The sequence below is a fragment of the Accipiter gentilis genome, chromosome 15 (genome assembly GCF_929443795.1).
Source record: "Accipiter gentilis chromosome 15, bAccGen1.1, whole genome shotgun sequence".
Taxonomy (NCBI): Eukaryota; Metazoa; Chordata; class Aves; order Accipitriformes; family Accipitridae; genus Astur; species Astur gentilis.
Window position 1 is genome coordinate 3,972,995 of NC_064894.1, and position 23,876 is coordinate 3,996,870.

The 23,876-nt window shown below is 36.9% G+C and overlaps 1 protein-coding gene across 6 annotated transcripts in view; it reads left to right on the forward strand.

Annotated features, from left to right (window-relative positions):
- Positions 1–23,876, forward strand: part of ADGRB3 (adhesion G protein-coupled receptor B3) — a 467,107-nt gene that overhangs the window by 271,551 nt on the left and 171,680 nt on the right. For all 6 annotated transcript variants that reach the window (XM_049818118.1, XM_049818121.1, XM_049818122.1 and 3 more), the window contains 2 exons: positions 91–193; positions 6,121–6,164. In XM_049818118.1, the coding sequence (XP_049674075.1) occupies positions 91–193; positions 6,121–6,164 (147 nt within the window). The remainder of the gene's footprint in view (positions 1–90; positions 194–6,120; positions 6,165–23,876) is intronic.

Genomic DNA, 23,876 nt, shown 5'->3' on the forward strand with positions numbered 1-23,876 from the left:
CCGTGAGATACTTCTTTAGATGTAATATCAGAAGCCTCATTTAACCTCACACTAAGTTAAATCTTTCATTTTTACATGTATTTTTCCCAGGAATTTTACAGTTGTTAATTCAAAAATCATCGTTGTTACTATACGACCCGAGCCCAAAACTACGGATTCTTTCCTGGAGATAGAACTGGCCCATCTGTCTAATGTAAGTACAAGGATGGTTGATATGGTCTTCCAAGAGTATTTATCAGATCGTATGCGAGAAATAAGTGAGGTTGTTTTAATTATCAGGTAATAAACCCCAGTTTAACTGCTAAAACTTAAGCCCAGGAACAGTCTAACATACTTTGAAGGGAATGTGTACTTGTTTTATGCATGTATATATGCAAAACAAAATTAACTGTTCTGTGAGTTTTGAGGTTTTCATTTGCACAGCAATTTCTCCTGAAAAGTCTCCATTAAATGCTTTGATGGTTAAAATTGAAAATGTATTATTGTGCTGAATGCTTAACCTTTTGCTCCCTGCATAGGTCATAGAGCTACATAGTTCTTCGGGCCTTTTCTTCTTTTCTGTCATTATTTTATACTCAAAAGCCAGTTTTTACCTAACCTGCTGTAGCAGACTTAGAAAAAAATGCTCTCGTTCCCATTTAGCTTAAAATTCTTATAAATGTTTGAGATTTTTTGTGCAAATATTTTTAATTCTGTACTTTTCAGCCTTTAATCTCATGTTAAAAATGGTTTAAATCTGAAAAAAGGGATTCTATGTCTAACTATATGAAAAATATTATCAGTTTTTCTTTGTGCTGTCAGCAATCTCCCAGCACCCCAGGGAGAATAAAATCTATCTTTTGCGAGACATTTTTGTCATGTATGATATTGGGGAAATAGCATTAAATAACAAACATGGGAGTAATTTACGTAAAGGCATGGCATATAAACTCTGTCTGTTTATGTTGCTAAAAGTTAGTTTATTTAAAGTCATAAAAAGATGATTAGAAGAGACATAGTTACTAGAGCTTTGGTAAATAGTATTGTTATGCAAAAGACTGTAAAGCCTTGATTTTTTATTATAAACAGTTGCTCAAGTGGTCATATAGGTACAGTTTAGCTGGAGGAGTTCCAACTCTTTCAGTCAGTAACCAATTTGGATAAGTGTCTCTGGGCACAAATATGGAGAACACTCTTTGAACTCTAGATCTTTGATTTACATTTTACTCAAGGTTGGAAGAAACTATTTTCCCATCAGTGGTCATTATGACCCACCATTTAGTTCCCAGAAAAATGGCATTACAAAGAACATCTCAGTGAAATTTACTGCAAAGTCAAGCAGAAAAAAAGAAAGGAATAGAGGAACATAAACTGAGCTGACTCCTTACCTTTCAGTAAAATTAGAAGTTTATCGATGGAGAATTGTGGAGATTTTGTTTTTTATGGTTCTCTGTTTCTATTTAATTTTAAGATGTTTTACGATGGGCAGGTTTTGGGTTTGGTTTTCTTTTGTTTTGTTTCCAACCTAACTTATATCATATATATTAAGATAAAATACCAGTCTTTAACATAACTTTTGTTTCTGTCAGAAATTTCACTAAAAATGTAATAGAGTATTTGCTGAAGTAGACCACAAATTAATCCTATATATCAGGAAAAAAACCCACCTTTGAAATAAAATACTTGGTTTGATCTTACTAAGATCATTATTAGGAAGAGTTTATGGTATTTCTCAATGCTAGATTTTAATTTCCATTATTTTAGCAATGATTTTGGGGCTACTTAAATGACTTGTAGATAAAGAATATTGGAGTATAATTTCCATATTTTGAAATCGGAATTACTACTTGCAAAAATGTGGGGTAGCAGGTCAGAAAAAAAAAAAAAAAAAAAAAAAAAAGGATTGGAATTACTTTGGTCACTTATTCTAGAAAAGAAATTGAAAAATTGAAAAAAAAAAAACCTAGTAAGCAATGTGTCAGCATTGTAAATACTTATAAGCCAAACACAAGCTACTAAAACCAGCACAATGCAAGCAAGGCTAGACTAATAAAAAGTTGAACTGCTGTGCCCAGAAGTTGGAATTCTAGAAAATTCTTAGAGAGGTTTTTTTTTTAATTTCTTTTTTTCTTCTTCTTTTTTTTTTAAGCCAACCCTTTCAGTAATTTACAGAGCAAGTTCTTGCCAAGTTTCAAAATCTTGGAAATGAAATGAAACTTCATTGTTACAAAAGGCTAGATTAAACCCACTGATTTTCACTTTGCTTTGTCAACCTTTCAGTAATAGAATATTAATAAGTATTGTATTAGCTCACATCTTGACAAGGCGAAAAGACAATAACCTCGCCAATAGATATCAGTACCATTTTTTTTCTTTTGGCTCAGTTTTTGTGCTCTAGTTTCCTCCAGAGAAGCATCAAGTGCTTGGAATAAATTTCCCATCCTGAAATTGGACTTACATACATAGTACTTTTATAGAGGATCTTGATCCACCTGGATCAGCAGATACAATGACAAAATGTTGCTCAAAAAAAAAACTGGGAATGGAAAGCAGTTTTACAATTTTAATATTTGGTGATTTTTATGTTCAAGGCTTAGCCTCCATAATGGGACATTGGTTTAAAGAACTAAGGCGGTAGATGCATAGAAATATTATTTTGTAGGTTTGAGTGTTCTTGCCTTCAGACTGAATCTAATTGTCATCTCCTTTGCTGTAATTTTCTTAGCTGAAAACAAGACTTTAAATATCATTTATTACTACAGAACAAGCTTTATATGTCATACAGAACGATAAAACTAGTATTAATGTATCTTTAGGATTTGAACATTATTTATTAATGGCTTACCAATTAATCGTGATGTCAATTAAATAGATTAATTATTAAACAGAAAATAAAATACAGACATTCTCTTTCATCTGATTTTTTTTAATGGCTCTTCTTGTTGTTATTTTTGTTCTTTTCAAACCTTTGTACTTGAAATGCTGCTTATTATTCAGAACAGTTTGTTTCCAAATTGACTTAATTTTTAAGCAACCTCTAGAGCATGCCTACTAATATATAGAAGTATACCCACACATTTGTTCTTTTACCTCCCCATCCACTGACTATATTAAGTAGATAAGACATTATGAAAAAAGATGGGAAAATGTGATCATTTAATAGGAATTAATATGTCATTCAAATTAGCCTTAAAACACTCATTTATTCAGAATTTATCATCATTGCTTCATTTTATATCAAAATTAGCCAGTTTATTAATAAATCCAGAGGATTGGCAGGAGGGGGGGGGGGGGCGGGGAGAAGTCTAAATCACAATTGCATGTGCTGTTCAGAAAATAGCATGGTATTTGGATTTGCAGATAAATTCAATTATAATAGACAGTTGACCACAGTGGGAATGTGGGTTGCAACGCATTATTTTAGAACATGATATTTGGTCTTATGCCCTGTGAGCAAGTTGATGAATGTGATCACATTTTTCCAGCAGTTTGACTGAAGAGACACCGAAGTAATCTTTTAAAAACTGCAAAACTCAAACAAAATCCTACTTGCTCCAGAGAGAATATGAACTCTCACCTTCTGACAGCGCAGAACTTTACGCCAGGGACGCTAAAGTAACGAGCCAGCAGTAGCGTAGGACACCGAGCTTTCAATGAGACTGAAAACCCTGGCTACAGAACACAGTTGGCACTGTGCTGCAGAGCTGTCAAAGTTGCCAATCACATCTCGAAAGTTCAGTTTTATATGCCAGGCAGAGATATATATACATACACGCTCACACACATATGTCTATTTTTGAGCTATCCAAGTCCTGCGCTGTAGCGTATAAATCAATACCGCAACAGTCGTAAACATTAACGGACACAGTAGCCGCTTCCTTAGCTGCAGCTAAGTAATTAACTGGCAAGAGCTGGGATGAAAGATTGCTGCTTTCCCGGAGAGCGATGGCTCTCGGAGGCAGCTCAACGACAGCAGCGTGAGGGGACATCGCCAGGAGAGCAGACCCAGAAAGACTGCGAAAAAAGGGAGCAACGGGTTAAGGGTGAAGAAGAAAGTAGGAAGACAGGCTGCCTGTGGTCCGTGCAGTGCCTGAAGGGTGTTTGATCAGGATATCAAAAGAGAAAGAAGTTCTGAAAGGCCGCGGTGCCCTTGCGAGGTGCCGTGCCTGGCAGAGCAAACCCTCACACGAGAACTTCGTAGGGAACAGGAGTAATATTTAGCCTGCTTTCCATATTTCTGCTTAATCTCTCATTGGGGACTGCAATGGTCAAACATACTTTTTTTTTTTTGAATACATTTCAAAGAGAATGAGGTGTGTGATCTGACAGCATCAGGTTTATTGTGTTTCAGCTTTCTGCGAAGGCTTTTATTTTCCCTCTATTTTGGAGCTTTCTTTCTAATGGACATTTTTTCTGAAAGTTTTTTTGTATTCTTTCTATTTGTACTGTGGGAATAGTGAGCGCAAACTGTATGATATCTGCTGCTAGGAAAGGTCTCAGATCTCAGATATGCAATGTCGTATTACGATTCAGCTATAGGAGTACTTTTTTAATATGCATATAGCTATATCAGATTGCAAGTAGAATTTCTGCACCCGGTCTTAGGATACCAATTAATACTCTTTATAAAATGACATTTTAAAAAAAGGTTAATTCCACACCGTCATTCCATTATTCCTAATTCTTGTCCTTCTATATGTTCTTCTATCGATGTAGCTAAAGTTTTTGGCTAATGATGCAGGACCTGGTCTCTGAATCTCAATGGGCCTGTTATTCAGCGCTTTGTCCTGTGCCCTTTTCCCCTTCCTCTTCTTTGTATTATAAATACTTCAGGGAATGGAACATCCTTTATTTATGTTTGTACAGTGCTATGTTAATATAAAGTGCCATAACTATATGTTGGTTTTAAATATTTATACTCCACTCATAAAATTCAATGCAGTCAGCAAAATACTGAAGTGGAGGATCAAAATTTCCCTAAATGTCTCTCTCAGAAGCATCTTCAGAAGGACCTTTTTTATCTTTGACAAAGAGGTGGATGGAAGGACTTAAATATTTAAAAGATTTTTACTTCACGTGTTGCCATGTTTTTTCTGCAAATAGAACACTTTTCATAATGGAGTGTGTTTTGTTTATATGAAACCATCTTCATAACTACTGCACCAACACTGTTCACGAGAGAGCTACACTAATGTTGACATAAGAAAATAGTGTATTCCACCTGTTTCTTCAAAACACTTGTGATTTTGTTAAAAATATGTTTTTATTCTGTATTTTATATCTAATTTGTTTACGTAGTTCTGACTTCGGGGAATATCCAATGTTTATGATGAACAGGAATACAGTTTTGCTGGTTTTAACCAGTTAAGTACTTCTAAGTCAATCTGAGTTTTGATAAAGGAAGAGTTACAAGATTAGGGACAAAGCTTGAATTTTAATTTCATCTCAACTCTTCCTAGGCAGCAAAACAAACATGAGTAATAATAAAGAGATTTCAATTTCCCAAAACATTACCCATAGTTTAATGATGTGTAATAAATCTAGGTTCCCATCCTCTTCTGAATCAAATCAGAAAACTTCCACTGACTTTGAGCAGGTTGAAGCTGGGATTGTAAAGCTCAACAACAACAACAACAAAATATTTTGAGCAAAATTCTCTGCTGATTTAGGACCTAATTGACAAAAGGACTTGGGCGTTGAATGTGGGGTCATCTGAAATCCCAGCCTCCAGACATTTTGCCCAATGTATGCTTGAAATTTTTAAGGACATTACTGGTTTTGACATCCAGGTTCCCAAGGGACCTAAAGTTCTGCTTCTAAACACACCCAGAAATGTTGGGTCAAGTTGAGTCTCTTAACAGATTAGCTCTTACATTTTAATTCTACTAGGATATACCAAATAGACAACTTTATGCTTACCTTATCTAAGAGAGACAATATGGCAACTACTCCACTTTGAGGTTAAAGCACTTTTTAAATACTCCTTAAGAAGTAACCCTAAGCTTTTGCAATTTCAGTGGCATCAATTCGTCAGACTATAAGTGTGGTCTTGTAGGAGGAGACCCAAATAAATGTTTAGGTCAAGCACGACACATGTTTTTGTATACCAGTAACTAATAGGTCGGTTTGTTTTCTTCTTAGGGCACATTGAATCCCTACTGTGTGCTGTGGGATGATTCGAGAACGTAAGTGACAGATGTTTGCTTCTATTGCTATGGCTCAAATATTACAGAGTACCTAACAATTTTTAAGTAGTTGGTCAGTAACGGGTTGGTACGAGGGCAAATGAACCTTTCCCGGAGTGAAGGTACTGGGTTCCCCAGTCGCTTGGCTTCCTTTCTGCAGCTATGTAAATTGAGAGTACAACATCTCACCAGGAAGAGATTACTCACATAGTAATTTTAATCTGCTTTTTCAAGATTAAAATGATGATGTCTAAGAACTGTAGTGCCTTGATGGTAGTTGCTGGGCAACAAGCGAGTGGGTAAACGATCAGGCAGAAAACTAAGGAAAGCTCCCGTTTCAGTTACTGCAAGGAGAAATACCATTTTCAAGTGTGATACCCACAGCAATCTCCATTTTAGTTGGTGCAAATTTTCATTTTAGTTTAGTAAAATAATAGCTCTATACTGAATAGTGAAAGCTTGCTAGTGGTCTTCTGCTACTTTTTTCATTGTGTGTCCCTTTTGTAGCAAGACAGAAAATGTCACTGTAAAGAAGTAAAGCGGTAAAATCAGTGTAGTTTAAAAAGAATTCCAAGTTTATGCAGCTGTAATTTGCTGCGTTAATCTTTCACAGTAAATCTCCCATTAAAGTCAAGGTGAACTTTGCCTAAATACAGATTAAGTGTTTCAAGAAGGATCCTTATATGGTTGCCATATTAATTTTTTTAAAGATGATGTTGTACTTCTTGTCCAGGTATATTATGTATGTCATACTACAGACTCATCTACAGTGTTAGAAATTGTATACCTGTGAATTTGTGAGTGCTTTTATCCTTGAGTCTGGGTTTACATCAGTGCACTGATGGCTGAGAAACAACCTTATAGTATAGAAATGAGAAACTTTGGACATGACACTAGAAATCATTCCAAATACAAGTAGTACCATAGTCTGTGCCTCTACAAAAGAATCAATTATTTGCCGGCAACATCATAATGTTCCATTTCTGTAAAACATGCGGAATAAAGTGTATGAAAGACTTGATATTATGTATATTATGTGCACATGGAATGCAAAACATTTGGAAGATATTCTTTGTTCCTCTTCACAATGTGTTGCATACACAGGAGTAGTACAGGGCTTTTTAAACCGTTTTTTACATGCATTACTTTAAGCACTGTGTATTTAGAGCACATGCTCTGATTTCACTGCTCCAGTCCAGAATATCAAAGGCGTATCTGCATGGAATTAGACTACCCTCCCCCCCACCCCCCCCCCAAAAAAAAAAAAAAAAAAAAGGCATGCTGTGGATTTAACAATATGATTAAAAGCTTTCATGCAGGTATTTGGGATGAATGTGTGAAGCAATCGCAAACAAATGTATTTTGTGCTTGCCACTTGTTTTGCATGCATTGCTCTTAGTATCGTGTATAGAGAAGTTTAGTGCTATGTGTAAGTACTGGTTTCAGTATGCTTCAGAATCTGGATGGAAAAGTGAACTTTTGAAACATCTAAAATTTATTACATAAAGTTTACATAAAATAGTCTGAGGTTTTGAGGGAGAAAGACATACTGTTTTATTCTGAAGTATATCCTTTCTAGTCATATTATTTAATAGTAGCTGTTGAAGATGTTAAAATATTTGTAGTTTGGGGGTGGGTGTTCTTGGATATTTATCAGTTTTGAAAAGTGATATGAGCCATCGAATATTCACAATAGGATAGGATGTATCGGTGAGGTCTGCATGGACGCCATTGTCATTTGTTTTACACATGTATGTGTGTTATTTTATGAGAATGTTACATTATCATTTACCTGAGTGTGTAATAGCAAGAGCAAAATTCTACTTTTTTCCTACCTCCCTTAGGAAAAGATCCCTAATGTTAGCTGTGGGACCATTAGTTGATTCATAAGTTTATTTTTGTAATACTGCTGCTTTTTTTTTGGAGCATTTTATTTGTATTTACTCAGGAATAGTTCAGCATTTGTATTCTGGCACCGTGAGTTTTAAATTATGATGAAAGCTCTATAATGCTGAATTGGTTCCTATCACTTATAAATCTTTATAAATAAATATGTAGAGGACTATACAATTGATTAGGTGCCCATGATGATGTTGGGTTCTTGGTAGCTTGTTTCTCTTTTATTTTTTCCACTTTTTTCTAAGTCTGAGGAATGAACCACTCTCAGCAGCAGGCAGCTGGATTTGATGGATTAATAGCTTCATCCACACTGCAAATCCTCCAGAGCTGTGCTGTACTCGTGTCCTTCCAAACCGGGTGATTTTTGCATAACCAGGATTTGGCAAGCATTTTGGAATAAACCCAAAAAAAGTGGTCTGCGTTTAGTTGAAGGTGCTTAAGCAATCAGTAGGCTATGCTGAGACGGGTGTTTTAAATTAAGTGCTTTTCGGATGAAACTGTGTTTGCTTTTATCACTGGCACACGGCCAGCAGTAACCGCTAACGGGTTTTGCCACCTTTCTACCCGCTTCTCCCACACTTTGTCTGCGTGTGTTGCGAGTTGACATTTGGTGAATGATGCTTCCTCCACCGATCTTGTCAGTTTAATACTTCTCCGGCAGCAGGGGAAGCTTTATCTACCTGGGGTTTGGGCACGCTTCTCGGGAGACTGATCAGCGATCACAATTCCCTGTCATCCACCCTTGAAGAAAGTTCTGGATCTGTGAGCTGTTTAATCACATCAGATCGTCAAACTTATCCTGCTGCCGTTGGTATCTGTGACAATTTGGTCATCCTAACTTTGGCAAAGGCATCTTTAACCCATTCTTTCTATGAGATTTGGTGATTCTCCCCTGTGATGATATTTTGTAAGGTTTTCCATTTATCGAGCTGGCAGGCTTGTGCCCTCTCCATAGGCAGCTAGCCAAATGTGTGTACAACATTGAGACAGTGCAACTGAAGAATAAAATATTAGGTCGTGTATTACGAAGGGCAAACTCAAATCCGATAGTTCAGCATTTTATATCAGCCGATTCTCCCAAAATATAGAGCATATCTGTCTGTGTTGATTGAAACCAGGCTGTTTATGAGTTCTGGTGTTTCCTTTGATATTTCCAGCTTCCCTACACGAAGCTGGTAGCATCAATGGTATGTAAGTGGTGATTTTCCCCCCCCTCAGAAATCTGAGCGATATCTTCATCCATTCATTTCAGAAAATGTATCCTAAGTGTTGCCTTCAGTAAAGTCTTAGGAATGCTTCCCCTTTCAGTGCATGGGAAAACGTGTGGAATATTTGTAAGTGATGTTCTGAGGAGAAACAATTTCGTTCCTTAAACCAACCAACCAAAAAACTCAAGAAAGAGTTGTATCTTTTCTGCTTTGCATTGTCTGGCACAAAGAAACTGTCCCTGCTGTCAGGAACTGTTTGTGATACATTAATTCCAGTGTCTTAGTCCACAAAAAGAAAAGAAGTTGGTCAGGTAGTAGGGCTGACTTTCCCACCCCACAGAAGTGATTTTAAAGATTTTAAGATGAAATGAAACTTCTGAAAGTTTTTCTCCTTTCCCTCCTCCCTTTCTGCATGGGGAAAGAAGAAGGGAGAGGGAGACAGCAGAGACAATCTCAGCCAGCAACTAATCCAATGGTTAGAGCGTTTACTTGGGGACCACAGGGAGCGGCCCTTCGATTTTTTTCTTTGCAGAAGTTACTTGAGGAGTTTGAAACACACTTTTCAGCCTCACAGGAGCAGCCCATACCCGCTGACCTGTCAGCTCCTCTGGAGCGTGTTACTCACAACGTGTCCTGCTGGAACTTTGCCATATTATTTAGGAAAATATTCCTGGGTTGGGGAGCCGATTCCCAGCACCTCTATATTTAATTTTACCACTCTTTCCATATGTTTGTCACCATGCCACACATAAATCTTAGCCATATCACTGTCAGTGGTTTTTTCCTAGCGCCGTTTCGCTTATGTAAGTCTGGGCAAAGCTCTCGAAGCCCGGGGCATCAAAGAATCCATATAAACCTGCATACATTTCCATTTTAAAAATGCCATTTACTGTGGCAGTTTTGTAGGCTGTCTGAACAGTTCTCTTGAACTTTGTTGCCTTCTGTGATGCTTACATCTGTGATAGGTGCCCTAACAGGCAGCCTGGATGGAGCTCTGCAATCCACGAAAGGCAGTCGCTCGTCTGAGCGGCCCCAGCCCCTGGACCCTTGGACCAGGGCGCAGAATTCCAAACACAGTAAGAGGCTGGAAGCGAGGTGCCGCAGCACCGAGCATCGCGAGGGCCACCCTCACGGGCAACCCTCGGCTAACGCCGTCACGGGGAGGGCAGGGAAGGTGGCGGTTTGTGCCTGCTGAATATACAGTTGGCAGAAGTACAGTGAAATTAGCTGAAATTTTTAATATTGCAAGGATTTTGTCCTGGTTCAGTTTTAGTTTAGGGCAAGTGGTAGGTCTGGTCTATTTTATTTTTTTTTTTCCATTGCCATACAAATTTACATTGATAGCGACTTAGATTTTCTATCCTGAAGTTGTGTGAAACTATGAATACCTATATATGAGAAATGAAAAATTGTATACATTTATATAATTTCGGTATTTCACTCCAGACATATTGTAACATCCTCCCTTAAAAAGAGGGTTAAAAAAAGTTTACAATGACTTTTTTAAAATTATCCTCTAGAGCTTTTAATTATTTTTCTCCCATTGTCCCTGGATACAACTGTGGAGAAATAGTCCATAAAGAAATTTGTGCAATGCAGACAAAGAAGAGTCTACCAGTTAATTGTGATTTTCTCACAGATTTGCCTGTAGGGCAGAATGTGTCTCAGCTTTAGGATATAAGCTTGCATGCATACCAGCAAAACAACTTTTGCATTTTGTTGCCTTGTGATAAAATTGACAGGGAAACCTGATCTGCTTTGTCTTCCTCCTCTCCTGTTTTTTAAAAGTACCGTGATGGACCATTACAGTTATTCTTTGTTTGGCCTAGCCTTGCAAGCCTTTAAAAATATGTTCAAGAAGACTCTTTATAACTCACGTCAAAATGTCTCAAGCTGATCATCAAATAATTAGAATATCCTAAACCAGAATTTGCTCCTGGAAATATGAATAGCACCCTCTCCTCACTTTATATTACTTTACAGCCATATTATTTTTGTCACCAGGAAGATATGGAGAAAATAGATTTTTCTATGAGTAGAATAAAAATCAAATGAGAGTAATTCATCTAAGTATAGTTTGGCAATATATGCCAGCTGAAGCTTTGCTTCTTCCACTGACTTCAGTCAGACTTGCTGGTCCAGCTTTTCAGTCAGACTTTGCTTCTTTCATATTTGTCAAGGCAGAAAATTTTCTTTCCACGTTAGTTTCTATGCATGTGTTTGTGAATGTAATGGAAGAGTTAACATTAATAACTTATTCAAAAAATAAATGCCTCCTGGAGTACCTACTTTTAAGAAGAACTGTCCGTAATGGAACCTGTGTAATAGCACACTACATAATCTTCTCTTCCTGGTAGTTTTGCATAAAGAATTGAAAGACTCTACAGAATCACATTCTTTTTCATTAAAAGAGTATGGAATAAAAATCCTGATCCAAACTCCCTTGCAGACAACCAAAAGGCTTTGACTGATTTGAATCAGATTAGATCAAGTGGCAAACCACTGCTCAAGCCATGCAAGACCTAACTTTAAAAATTTTTAAATTACAAACTGCTAAGATTATACTGTAATGCAGGAGTACTTAGTTCTGAAATAAGTAGGTATTGTACAACATAAAATGGCGTGTCTTTATGTTGAAAAGGAGTCAGGCCAAAATTTTCTTTAAGTCATACACAAAATGAATCAGTATATAGGGGAGGAATTTATAATTTAGTTCTTTTTTGTAACACTGCTCTTCACTAACACCTACACGGCCATGAACAGAGCTTACATGGCCTGCTGATATTTATAGCAAAAAAAGGAAATCAAATTAATTCTTGCTAATAAGTTCGCTTTCTTTTTAATTTTTACTGGGTGATTAATCAACTCCATTTGTTGAAAACTCAATTGCTATTTATTGCCTTTATGTAAATGTAGATTTTCAGAGACTAAAAATAGTGGTTTCTTGTAATATCAGGCAATTATAATTCTGAAATGTGAATAAAAAGAACTAGTGGTTGTATCTTCATAATCAAATTTAAAGATTTGAATTGGACTTTTGACAGATATTTTAGTGTATAGTGAAGGCAGAAGATAATTAAGCAGTTTGAATAAACTTTAGAACAGAAAACAAATTGGTCATAATTCAGTTTTGTATTTATGTTTCCAGAAAAAATCATGGATGTTAATAAGTCAAATAAAATGTGATCATTGTTTTCCTTAGTGATACTTCACCAAGAAGTGCAGCAGATGGGATCTGTGAGTCCAGCTTGGTGCTGGGCTTGGACTGACTCTTGTAGGGGAAAACAAGGTTCGCCAAATCCAATACTACTTCCAAAAGTACAAAATAGCACAATTACAACTGTGAACATTTATCGACCTTTCTCATTTATATCATGTATTGAAGTATGTTACACCTGTAGATTTAGAAGCAATGTAACATGGAGGTTGGTATTGTCCTTCCTGGTTTACAGGTAGGGGAAACTAGGGCATAAAGAAAGCAAAGCTGTTTGTCCAAGGTCACTCACCAAGCCCCAGTAGAGTAAGAGTTCCAAATTCCTGAGCTCTAACTGAGAATAGTGACTAGCTGTTCTCAAAGCCAATTTCATTTCCCTGCCATGATGCAGATCTCTAAAGTTTAAATAGTTTTATAATGATATTTCTGGGTTTTTCTCATTCATTCTGATGAGCTCCTGACTGTTGCCCGTCCTGGAGAATTTAGCTCTGTTTATCCAACAGAAGTAGTACAGCAGTACTAAAGGTCCTTGTATTATGGCATCCTTAAACAAAACCAAAATCTACTTGCGTCACCCAAGAAGATGAAAAATCTGGGGAATATTGCTTACCCATGTAAGAAGGAGCCGTGGGAAGCACCCTTCTGCCATTGTCTCCTATTCCTTTGACAGCAGGGGCACAGATCATGTGCATAAATTGCTTATAAGTAAATCACGTTGTGTAGTTTTGCGCAGACGTGTATTTGTTGCTTCTAAACTTATTTGCAGTCAGTACAAAAAAGATAGAGCTACAACTGGTATAAATACACCTACTTTTAGTAATAGGAGGAGAATATAATACAAGGCATTTTTTAGCATTTGCAGAGTATAGGATTGCTTTTCTTTACTTCCAAATGCATGGATCTAAATCTGATTGAAGTATCCTGAATTAATAACTGTTCTCTCTGATAAATCAAACATCATGTAATTCATCACAGTCTAGTCTGTCTTTCTACAAGAACAGTGTTTGTATGGCAAAATGACCTGAAAAGAAATGTTTGGAATAATGTTTTGAAATGCATCTTAGAGGTTGTCCCCCAGTAGGTCTTGAATTGTCAACACTGAATTCGTACCTCTGCCTGATAAAACTGTAAAGCTCCGTCGAAAACAAACACATGTCCAGTTTAAATCTGCCATATTTCCTCAAGTGCTGTCATAAGTATACACCTTTAATGCTGTATCAGCATCTCACTGACCTCACAGGTATCTTTACATGTAATTAATCTTTTGCTGAATTTCTGTGCCATATTTGAGCAACATGAGCAGATTCACTTAAATCTCTTCCTGGACCAGTCACTAGAGGGAAGCAAAGACCTTCACGTGTCTATCCATGACGTCAATCAATGTCTTTATGTCCTCACTGACAAAATCTGGTCAGTATTCAATCTAAAATTTTGAAAAAGACCTATTTGGTAGAAAGCCACCCTTTGGAAAAAAAAAAAAAAAAAGACAACCATATATTTCTGTATGGTTGACTTCCAGAGGCCATTGTCATTAAAAAATAGAGTTATTTTCATGAATGATGTTTTGAGAAGTTTTGAGAATTTGAATCTAGACAAAAAGCTCAGTGCAGAGTGGATAAAGAAGACGGGGTTAAGACTTTCATTCTTTGAAGCATCCCAATATTCAGAAAAATGCATTGAGATGTTGATAGCATAGTAGCTATGCACTTGCATCATTTCTGTATGGCAAAACTTAAGGTAAAATATACCAGTTTCTTGATATCTTTTTGTTGACCCTCCCTTAGTTATCCGTGCTTCCATTTTTTTTCCACTTCTGTCTGTGGTACTCAGAATCTTAACCTGCATAACCAGTTCTTTGGTGTATACCAGGCAAACAGATCAAGAGAACATCAAGTCATTAAATGAGGACTAGTTCATCGTGCACTCCATTTCAGCACAGAGAAAGCATAAAGTGTATATGAACTTATATTTATCTTCCAATTTATGAGGGGTTATATGTGGGTAGGTTTACTCTATACTATGTTTTTAGTGTATTTAATTCAGCCCTGTTCCACTTACCGAGAGTACAACTCACCATTCTCTCCTATGAGCTAGGCTGGTTGAATTCCTTTAAAACAGAAACAGTGGAGACCAACATTACATTTTCTGACATTTGATTAAAGGAATATACCTGGTATGAATGGAATTTGCCATCAAATTGAAATGCCCAAAACCAAGGATAAAATATTAAAAATAATGGTTTGGGTTTTAAAATTATAAATGTTTTAAAGATCGTAAGGACAATATTTATACTACTTACCACTTAATTTGAATAGAAGATCTTTTATTAAGCTTAAGCGTGGCCAGACCTTAATAAGAATAATACAAATGTATATCAGGATTTAAACAAGTTTAAATGGAAGGTAATATGCTAGATGAACAGCTCCAAGCAAAGCAATTTCAGGAAAAAAAAGCTTTTGTGTTGAATAGCTGCTAGATTATGGCTGAATAGATTTTTAGCTGAAAGCATGGTGTATTTGTGATGATTTTTTAATGTTATCATCATCTTCTCTGATAATGTTGAGTAAGAGAGATTTCTTGCATAGCTAGTTAACTAAATGTAATATACATATGCATTCAAGTGCATGTGCTGGGGATAACATCCTGCAACCCATGCTATTATTCTAAGCAATGGAGAATGTAATATAATTCTAAATTTCACAGGCTATGGTTATGATTCCCAATGCTACATGTTATCCTAATGATGCAATTTCTAGTGGTTGTCTTCTCTGTTCCCATCTCCCCATAACTCTATGGAAACAGAGCAAAATGTTTGCCTTTTAAATTACAGAAATATCTTTGCATATATCAAAAGCATGAATTAAAATGCCATCACGTTCCTATCGGTTCATCACTAAACATAAATATGTTCCCGATGTCGAGTTTACCAATAGATCCGTTGGAGGCTCAGCCTTAAACAGCATGCTGCACTGAGACCATAGAACCAGAATCACTCCACAGGTATTGGCACAAATCCAGGAGTTATTCCATCAGCTTGAATGGCAGTAATCAAAGGATTGCATGTACTGACACAGAGCAATACAGAACAGAAAAACAGGATCACTCCTTATAATGAATTTGATATGTTTGTGTGCTTAGCCTGTAAAGAGTACATTATTTTGACCAGACTTAAAGCTAAATCCTTTAGGTTTATACTACTTCGTGATTGCCATTTTGACTGCAATATAGATCTGTTTGATGTCTTTTTAAAATGTCAGCGAGTACTTTCTTTGGTATCGGCTCAGTTCTAAATGGTTATTCACAAAGAGAAGCTATGTTTTTAATATAATACCAAAATAGCTTAAAATGTAACTATGTCAAATATCAGATAATAACACAAACCAAAGAGATTTATTTAAAACAAACAAACAAAAAATTATTTCAATTGAACAACTTCTGATCTCATTTAACCAACATGGTGCCGTGCAGCTCGTACAGGAATTCTAAAATGTGAGAGAAAGTCAGCAGTCTTCAGGAGATAGTCTAATCTCTCTTTAAGCAGATAATACTTTAGAATTTGTAGCACGTACAGGAAAAAGTCAATAGTATCTTTTTCTATCCACATCACTCATCTTCAGCCCATTCTTCCCCTCCCTTCTCCTTTGTCTTGGAAGTGGACAGTCAAACATCTGATGGGTTAGGTACACAAATGGTGTGCGTACTTACACACATACTTCATCATTTCATGTACACACACAGATTAAAATCTTTGAGGAATAAAGCATGTAAAACATATTTACCACCCCCTCGCTGAGAAGTACAATTGAAAATATGAAACATCATTTTCTTTATTGTACTACACAGCAAGGCATGCTTTTCGTAGTGCAGAATATATTTATCTGATGTCAGATTCTACACGCTCTTAATGTTGGTTATATTAGATAACATATAGATAACGTACGCCTTAACGTGAATTACATTGCACCTTCATTGTAAATGCAGGAGAAAAACTATGCTAAATTTAACAAACTCACACGTTCTCTCTCTCTCTCTCTCCCTCTCCCCTTACTTACTTTCCCTGTACAGTTGACTGCTAGGAATATGTTTTATTTTTGTTTTTCATCTCAACCAGACCATTTTGTTCTCGTATTTTTGTAATAGATTTACACAAGAAAACTCTGATCAGACACAACCTTCTTTTCCTCTGTGGTTTTTCCAGTAAACAGAAAAATTTTCATCCGAGTCAAGGAAATGTACAGATGTCTAAATATCATAGTGAGTCAGTGTTTCAGCCAAAATTAGAGAACAACTTGCTCTTAGGTCCACAACCCCATGACCTAGCCACTGGAATTACCCATCTTTCTTTAGTCTAGAAGATGTCTAGCACTTGCAAAAGAACCCACGTGGTCCTGGCTTCACTCTCACCTTCCTGCAAAAATAGCAACAGCTCTCGTGTGTCATTTTAAGGAACCGCGAAAGACTAGTGTGTAGGTGCACAACTATCTAAGAGTGATGATACAAGTTGAAATCCCAGACAAAAAGCATCTTTATCTCAGGAGAACAAAGCTGCTTGTTCAGACACTTGTGGGGAAGAACCAGGGAGGACTGGGAGTGAGGTGAGAAGGTATTTTCTAACACGTTCTGCTGTGTATGGAGTTTCTATAAATACTGGGCATGCTATTCTAGAGATACTCTTCTTTTACAGCCTCTCTGTGCTGCTGCCAGCTCAAACTGTCACCAAAATGTCATTTTATAACCCATACAACTATTTTTCCTTTTGATTTGTCTAGACCTTTACATTTTCAGTTTACTTTGATTAATGCAATTGTTTCTGCGAAAACATGTATCACAAAACCCAAGCAACACCCGGGTCAGTGTTTTGGGGATGTGAATGAGTTTTTGATATTATTTGTATTTGATTTTGAAGTATAGATCATCATAGCCAACTTTACAACCGTTGTTTTTCAAACTTTCCCTGTTTTTTGTTTAGTTTTGTTTAAGAGGAGACATTTTACAAATGCAATCTGATACAAATGTGAGAATGATATCTTGTTACCATGAGAAAAGATTCAAGCACTTTTTTTTTGCCAGATTTACTGCATTTCAGGTGTCCAAATTAAGTGTCAAAGTCGAAAACATAGTCCATTGAATGCAGCAGGATGATTTATTTTCCTTAAACTTGGTGTCAAAATGTCCTGAACAGCCAAATGAGAGGTAAAAACTACAAGAAGTGACTCACAGCACCTAAAGAAGACACCTACCCTTTTCTGTTAACCAGACTGAGCCAGAAATCTGCATAGAGCTAGGAAATTTTAAATAAATGATATGTAAATGTGTTTGAATAGGCCCTAGAATTAAGGGTCAAATTAAAGGCTCAATTTAGGTACCTTAATACAGGCGTGTAGAACAATTTCAGGATATATCTACAGGAGAGAGAAGAAACCTATGCCCTTCAAAGCAGGTGAAGGCAAAGACACCATAAGACATCTCTAGTAGTACCCTACGTAGGAAATGAAATCAACTGCTAACAGCAGAATTAACTGCAAAATTGAGAAAAAGAAAATACTCAAATGTGTATGTCTGCCAGTGCCACAGTTATCAGGTACCTACTACAGGTAAACTGGACACTAGTTAATAAACAGATGGGGGCATCCTTTTCCAAAATAAGTGGAGTACTAGGGGTTCTAAGCCCTCTCCACTCTGAGGGGTTCAGACTCACAGCTTTTCCTTTCCAGGAGACAGCCCTGCCCATCAGGCTATAAGCAATGGTCTCGTAGAGCTGCTTTCCTTGCAAGCCAAAGTAAAAATAATAAGCATCATTAAAAATATTGAAAATATGCTATTGACATTGAACTCACAGAACTCGGTATAGAAGAATAAAGTTCAGAAGTGAATTAAGATATAAAGTCTGTAGTTTTTGGAGATAGACATTTTCCAACTTTGTAAATTCATTGTTAGGTTCATAGTGACAACCAGTGACTCTATGGAGATAATATCCTCCGATGGCAATATATAAGGTATCAGTATCTTGTCAGAGGACAGGCAATACATTCGACAAAGTTAATATTGGCAATCTAAAATGAAATTGATAGACATTTTTAAATGCAATAAAATGAGAAATGAGCCCTCACTGGGACTAAGGCATGCTCTGAGATGGAATATTTCATTTCTAAAAAAAAAAGTTTGTAGTGAGAAGCGGGGATTAACGAAATAATGTTTTACCTTTTCTCCACTCTTGGTTAAGATAATAAAAAAGGAGTAGTTGTGATCCTGCAAAGTTGATTATATTCCCCAAAGCACTTTTGAGGCATTTTCTGCCCTTTTTACAAGCTTGCTTATGAAGTAAAAGACCTTAATATACTATCAGCCTTCCATTGTGTTGTAACAGTTACCAAGCAGAGATTATAATGAAGGTAGTAAGTGGTACACGGTCAATCCATTCTCATGACAACAGCTATAATGAGAACACAGAATGGTCAGATATTTAACTTTTGTGGCATTTTGAAAACCACAATCTTGCATAACTTTGTGAATGCCATAGCTGGTATTGAACAGACTTTTCAGTATGTGTTTAAAAGCAGTATAGAACCTATATTCTATATTAGCAATGTGCAAACAGGCCCAGGATTTCACAGATGTGATGACTTTTTTTTTTTTTTTTTTTTTTTATCCTGCAGCACAACATTTTGTGTGGTTTTAAGCAGTTCTGTATTTCAGATTTCAGTTCCTGTCATAAAATGCATGTACCATTTATCAGTTTGCCCAAGCAAATAATCAATCAGGCCAACTCTTCTGGCTCTGTGGTTCCTCTGCCATATTTTCTTAATAATGAGGAGGTCTGAAATTTGTGAAGCGGAAAATCTAGTCTCATTCTGCATAGTGACACAAATAAAGAACACAAGGCTCTCGTGATTTATTAATACCAATTGTATCTCAGTATTTTTGATTGCCTCTGAAATCAGTTCCTGAAGGCTAAAACCCCAGAAATAATCTTTTCGCTATCTTTCTTAATTGAAGTGGGTGATGTACTCTAAAACTTAAAAGCTAGAACTGAATGGTTTACATCACGCTCCCCTTTCCCCTGCCTACTGATCTGGCACCTTTATTTTCTCATGTACTGAAATTAATTTAACAAGACAGATAGCACACATACAAGGTAGAACCCATTTAGGTGCAAACATCCTGGTTGCAGGGATTACCTGTGTCAGCAGACAGGACTGCATAGCAAGAAAACTAATTAACAATAAAACATTATCAGAAGCATTAGAACAAGTCTTTCATGAATTGTTTCTTATAAATATTCAAAACCAGTTTTTCTGTACCGTGAACTGAATAATTCCACATGCTATCAAGTTTGGATTTTGCTTGCTTTTAGTTCTCCCTTAAACCTCATATTTTAGCCTCTTCTTCAGTATGCTGTACAGGACATAAATTCTGATCATCGTTAAATCACATTTTTTTATTACATTTTATGCAGTCTTTCCAGAAGGATGTGTAAAAATAATGAAATTTTAGTCTGAGGGATATTTTGCCCTTTACAATAATGTAATCAGTGAAACGTGTGGAAACTCCCAAGCAGTTACTTGAGTGGTAAAAAAGCAATGAATAACATAAGGATTGTATTTATTTCCGGAAAAAAAATGTTCTGGTTACCAAATAATTCAACATTTACTTATTTTGTTCTTGTGCACACAATCAGTTAACTTAGAAATATCCATCTAAAGTTAATTTTACTTCAGCCTATGTGCTTTTTTTCTCCTCAATCTTTTGGGATATTTACATATAAAGTCATTTTTAAATACCAAAGTTAATGTACCTTGTGTTTTCCACTTGCGCTCCAAATGGGTGAAAATGCTAGAATTTTTACAAAATATGATGTCAATGACACTTGTAATTTTTTTTCATCACCTATGAGAAGTACGAATTAGCTCCTATTGCTAATTTTCAGTGGAAAAATGTAGAACGAAACGATACTACAGCAAAATGCTATATAGCATGTATTCAACTTGGTTATATAAGTAGGTTCATTATCTTCAATCTACGTGAGTTTAGTTTGATATCTGCACATTAAACGAGCTTGTCTGTCAAATTATTGGCACTGTTTGTCTCCCTAAGTTTAAGCTCTTGCTTTGCAGAACTGAAAGTCTCTTTAATATTTATCTGCTGAAAGAAAACCTCAGTAGGTGGTTAAAAAGGTCACAATGTAACCGTAGCTAAAATTTAAAAGAAAAAGTAGATTATTTAATACCAAGAGTACTCCTATCTTAAAAAGCATGTCTCAAGTTACAATGACACCATCCAAAAGCTTGGCTATCTAAACAGACGTGAGCAGTCCTGTTTATGGTTATAAAGAAATAGTTTAATTTTGGATATTGTTATGACTGAGATCTGCTTTTGCAGGCAAAAATACTTCTAATAGTTTTACTGACCATCGAAGTCTTCATTTTCTGTTTCACTTGTACACTTCCTTCCTCGGTAAAAGTACAGAGGAGCCACCTAGAAGCCCTTGGACAAAACCTAAATTCTTCAATAGATAGTGGAGGATTTAATAACACTGAAACCCTGTGCTCAAATAAGGGCAACAGAGCACAGCATTTTGCTGAAAAGAGGCTGCATCAGAATAGCATTATGGAGTGTCGTATTTTCTTTCAGTGACTTCCATTTAACTTTGGATGGGTTTATGACTAAAAACAAAGAAACAACAGACAAACGGCCTTTTTCTTACTGTAAAACCTCAGTCAGAGACCGGAAAGTCAAGCGGTGTCCTTCCTGCCTGTCAGTAATTCCTCCCGTCGGAGTGAACTGCCAGTACTGGTAAAGATGCACCAGAGCTGTGCACCGTGAGATGATTCCTCGTGTACTGACGTTGCACATTTTGTCTAAGTCACTCTCTGGAGCTGTAAGAGGTCCGCGATGCTAAAAGTACTGCTGCTACTGAGGTGATGCTGGTATCCTCGCCCTTGTCAGTGTAGTTTTAAAAAGGAAAATAATTACCATTTTACAAATGAGACATCTGAAGCCCAGATGTGCTTCTTGGACTTGGTCCGTGGTCAAAAAGTAAGGAGAGGGCAGAGGGGGATGTTGAACCCACAACTTCTGAGTCCATCTGAACTCCCAGGGGTTCTTTAGTGCCATTCGAATATATAAGAAGTCCCTGAAACGGGATCCCCACACCTCCCAGGGAAGAGGCATCATCGTTTGGTTAGGATCGGTCTCCCCGTTTGTCATTTTCTGGCCCTATGAATTATATCTTTACATGCAGACTGTGGCACAATTCAACAGGTTGTAAAGAGACTGACCTTCAGTCTAGAGTTGCCAGTCCTGGAGATAAGAAGCTTCTGAACTCCTTCTGGCTGATGAGGACCTAAAATCCAGGTCTCCCGCTTTGCGGTAAAAGGTGTTTGGGACAGCACTGCTGCTACCTTTCCGGCAGTTTCATTCGAAAAGTCATCTGTGTATGGACAGCGGGCTCAATCCCTGCAGATGCCAATGAAGTGGAATTTTAAACATTTCATTTACCAGTTCTCTGTTGATTGTTTTATGTGTGCTTTATTCAAGGTTGCTGCGAATACTGTCCTCACGCACCTAACTCTCCCTATTCACTCTTCAAAGAAACTTAAACACCTAACCCTCAGGCTTGTGAATTTTATTCCCAATGCCATGATTACCATGTTATTTAAACACATAGCTTTTTTATACCTATCCCCCAGCAACAGTTTCTCTGGTCTCTGGGCTGGAACCAGTCCAAATCGGAACCGAATCAGGCCTTCTCCTGCTAGTCATCTGGTGCCTTTTAAAAGTCAGATGGAACTCAAGAAGATTCTGATGGCTTAGTTCACCAAGAAATATTTCTCAAATGTGATTTTCTTGTTTCACAATTTCTCCCGAGACCCACACCTCACCAAGGTGTTACATTAAGATTGCTTAAACACCCAACCTGTGAATAGTCTAACAGAAATCTACAGGGGGCAACAGTCAAGAACATCTGCAAGTTTGCACAACTGAGGTCTTCTTCAATTTAGGACAGAAATTTTGAGATGCTTTGTTAAAAATTAAGTTAGAAGAATTTCCAAACGATTATTTAAAATATTCCATCATACACCCTCAAACCTTCCAGATCCTCCCATATGTGTACAGAGAGAGGCAGATTTTCTGAGTATATTTGCTGGTACAGATTGTGTTGTTTTCCCATCCTGTGTGGTTTTGAAAGTAAGGAGGAAACCCCTCCCTTGGAGAGGGGAAAATACTAATAGCAAGCTGCCGATGATGTTTAGTTTGGAAGACGGTTTTCTTCCTCATTTTTTAAGTCTTTCTTGTGCGCATAAAAACAGCAACAAGTATCTGTGACTAATGGCAACATTTCAGTGTTGTACTTGTGATGAACTGCAAAATAACACCTACCAAGAAGCATCCCACATTTTGCTATTTCTAGTTTCCTTGATTCTCCTATCCAGTGCTCTGTAGCGTTGATCACAATATTTCAAGTATCACTGCAGATGCCAGCTACCTCCAAAGGCATCTAGCTGAAAAGGGAAAAATAAGATTCACAAATTATTTCTACACCTAGTCTCTGCAGTGTACTGCAGTGTAGCGTCAATGTATCTACACTACCTTCATCTACCTCGTTTGGATACTGGTAGCAGCCCGGCTGTGGTAGAAACAGCTCAGCACAGGCAGGATACTTTTCTCTGGTGCTGTAAACTGGAGCAAATTATTTCAGGAACTGAGACAAATCTCTGCTATATCATGGCAAAGGAACAATCTTTCTCAGACTGAAATAAAAATACTTTTGGGGGACATAGCAATTTCTTAACTATACCTGCTTATGGCATCTATGATTAAGGCTTTGATACATGCTTAAGGTTATTTAAGCACACATCCATATAAATTCATTTCATTCAATATTAAAGACTGAAATAATAGCAACTTTTGTCTTGCTGAGTACCGGTCAAATAATTTACTGTCTGCATATACGTGCACACACTTTACCCTTCTATTAGACATCTGGTATCTGACTACTTGCTTTTTTTTCTTGTTGGGGGGGGAGGGCTCTCAGTCAGAAAGCCAGTGGTCCTGGTAGGTGTAAATGCAGAAGTGGGACACACTAAAGGAAAAGTCTGACTGAAGATGCTGTGTGCAGACAGTGAAATTGCCTGCCTGCCTTTAGTCCTTGATCCAGAGTAGTAGAAGTGGAAGCACCTTATAGAAAGTTGATAAGAATTAAGAGCCAGAAGTCAGAAATGTCTTAGGCCATAAGACTTGCCTGTCTTCTGCTTAAAATCAGTAGGAGTGTTGGGCAAATATTTTCCAGGCTATCAACAGTGATTTCAGAGAGAACTTTGGGGGTAAAAAAGTTACTTTACCATTGCAGTTTATTGCCATGTTCATATTGTGAGCATTCAGAAAATCTCT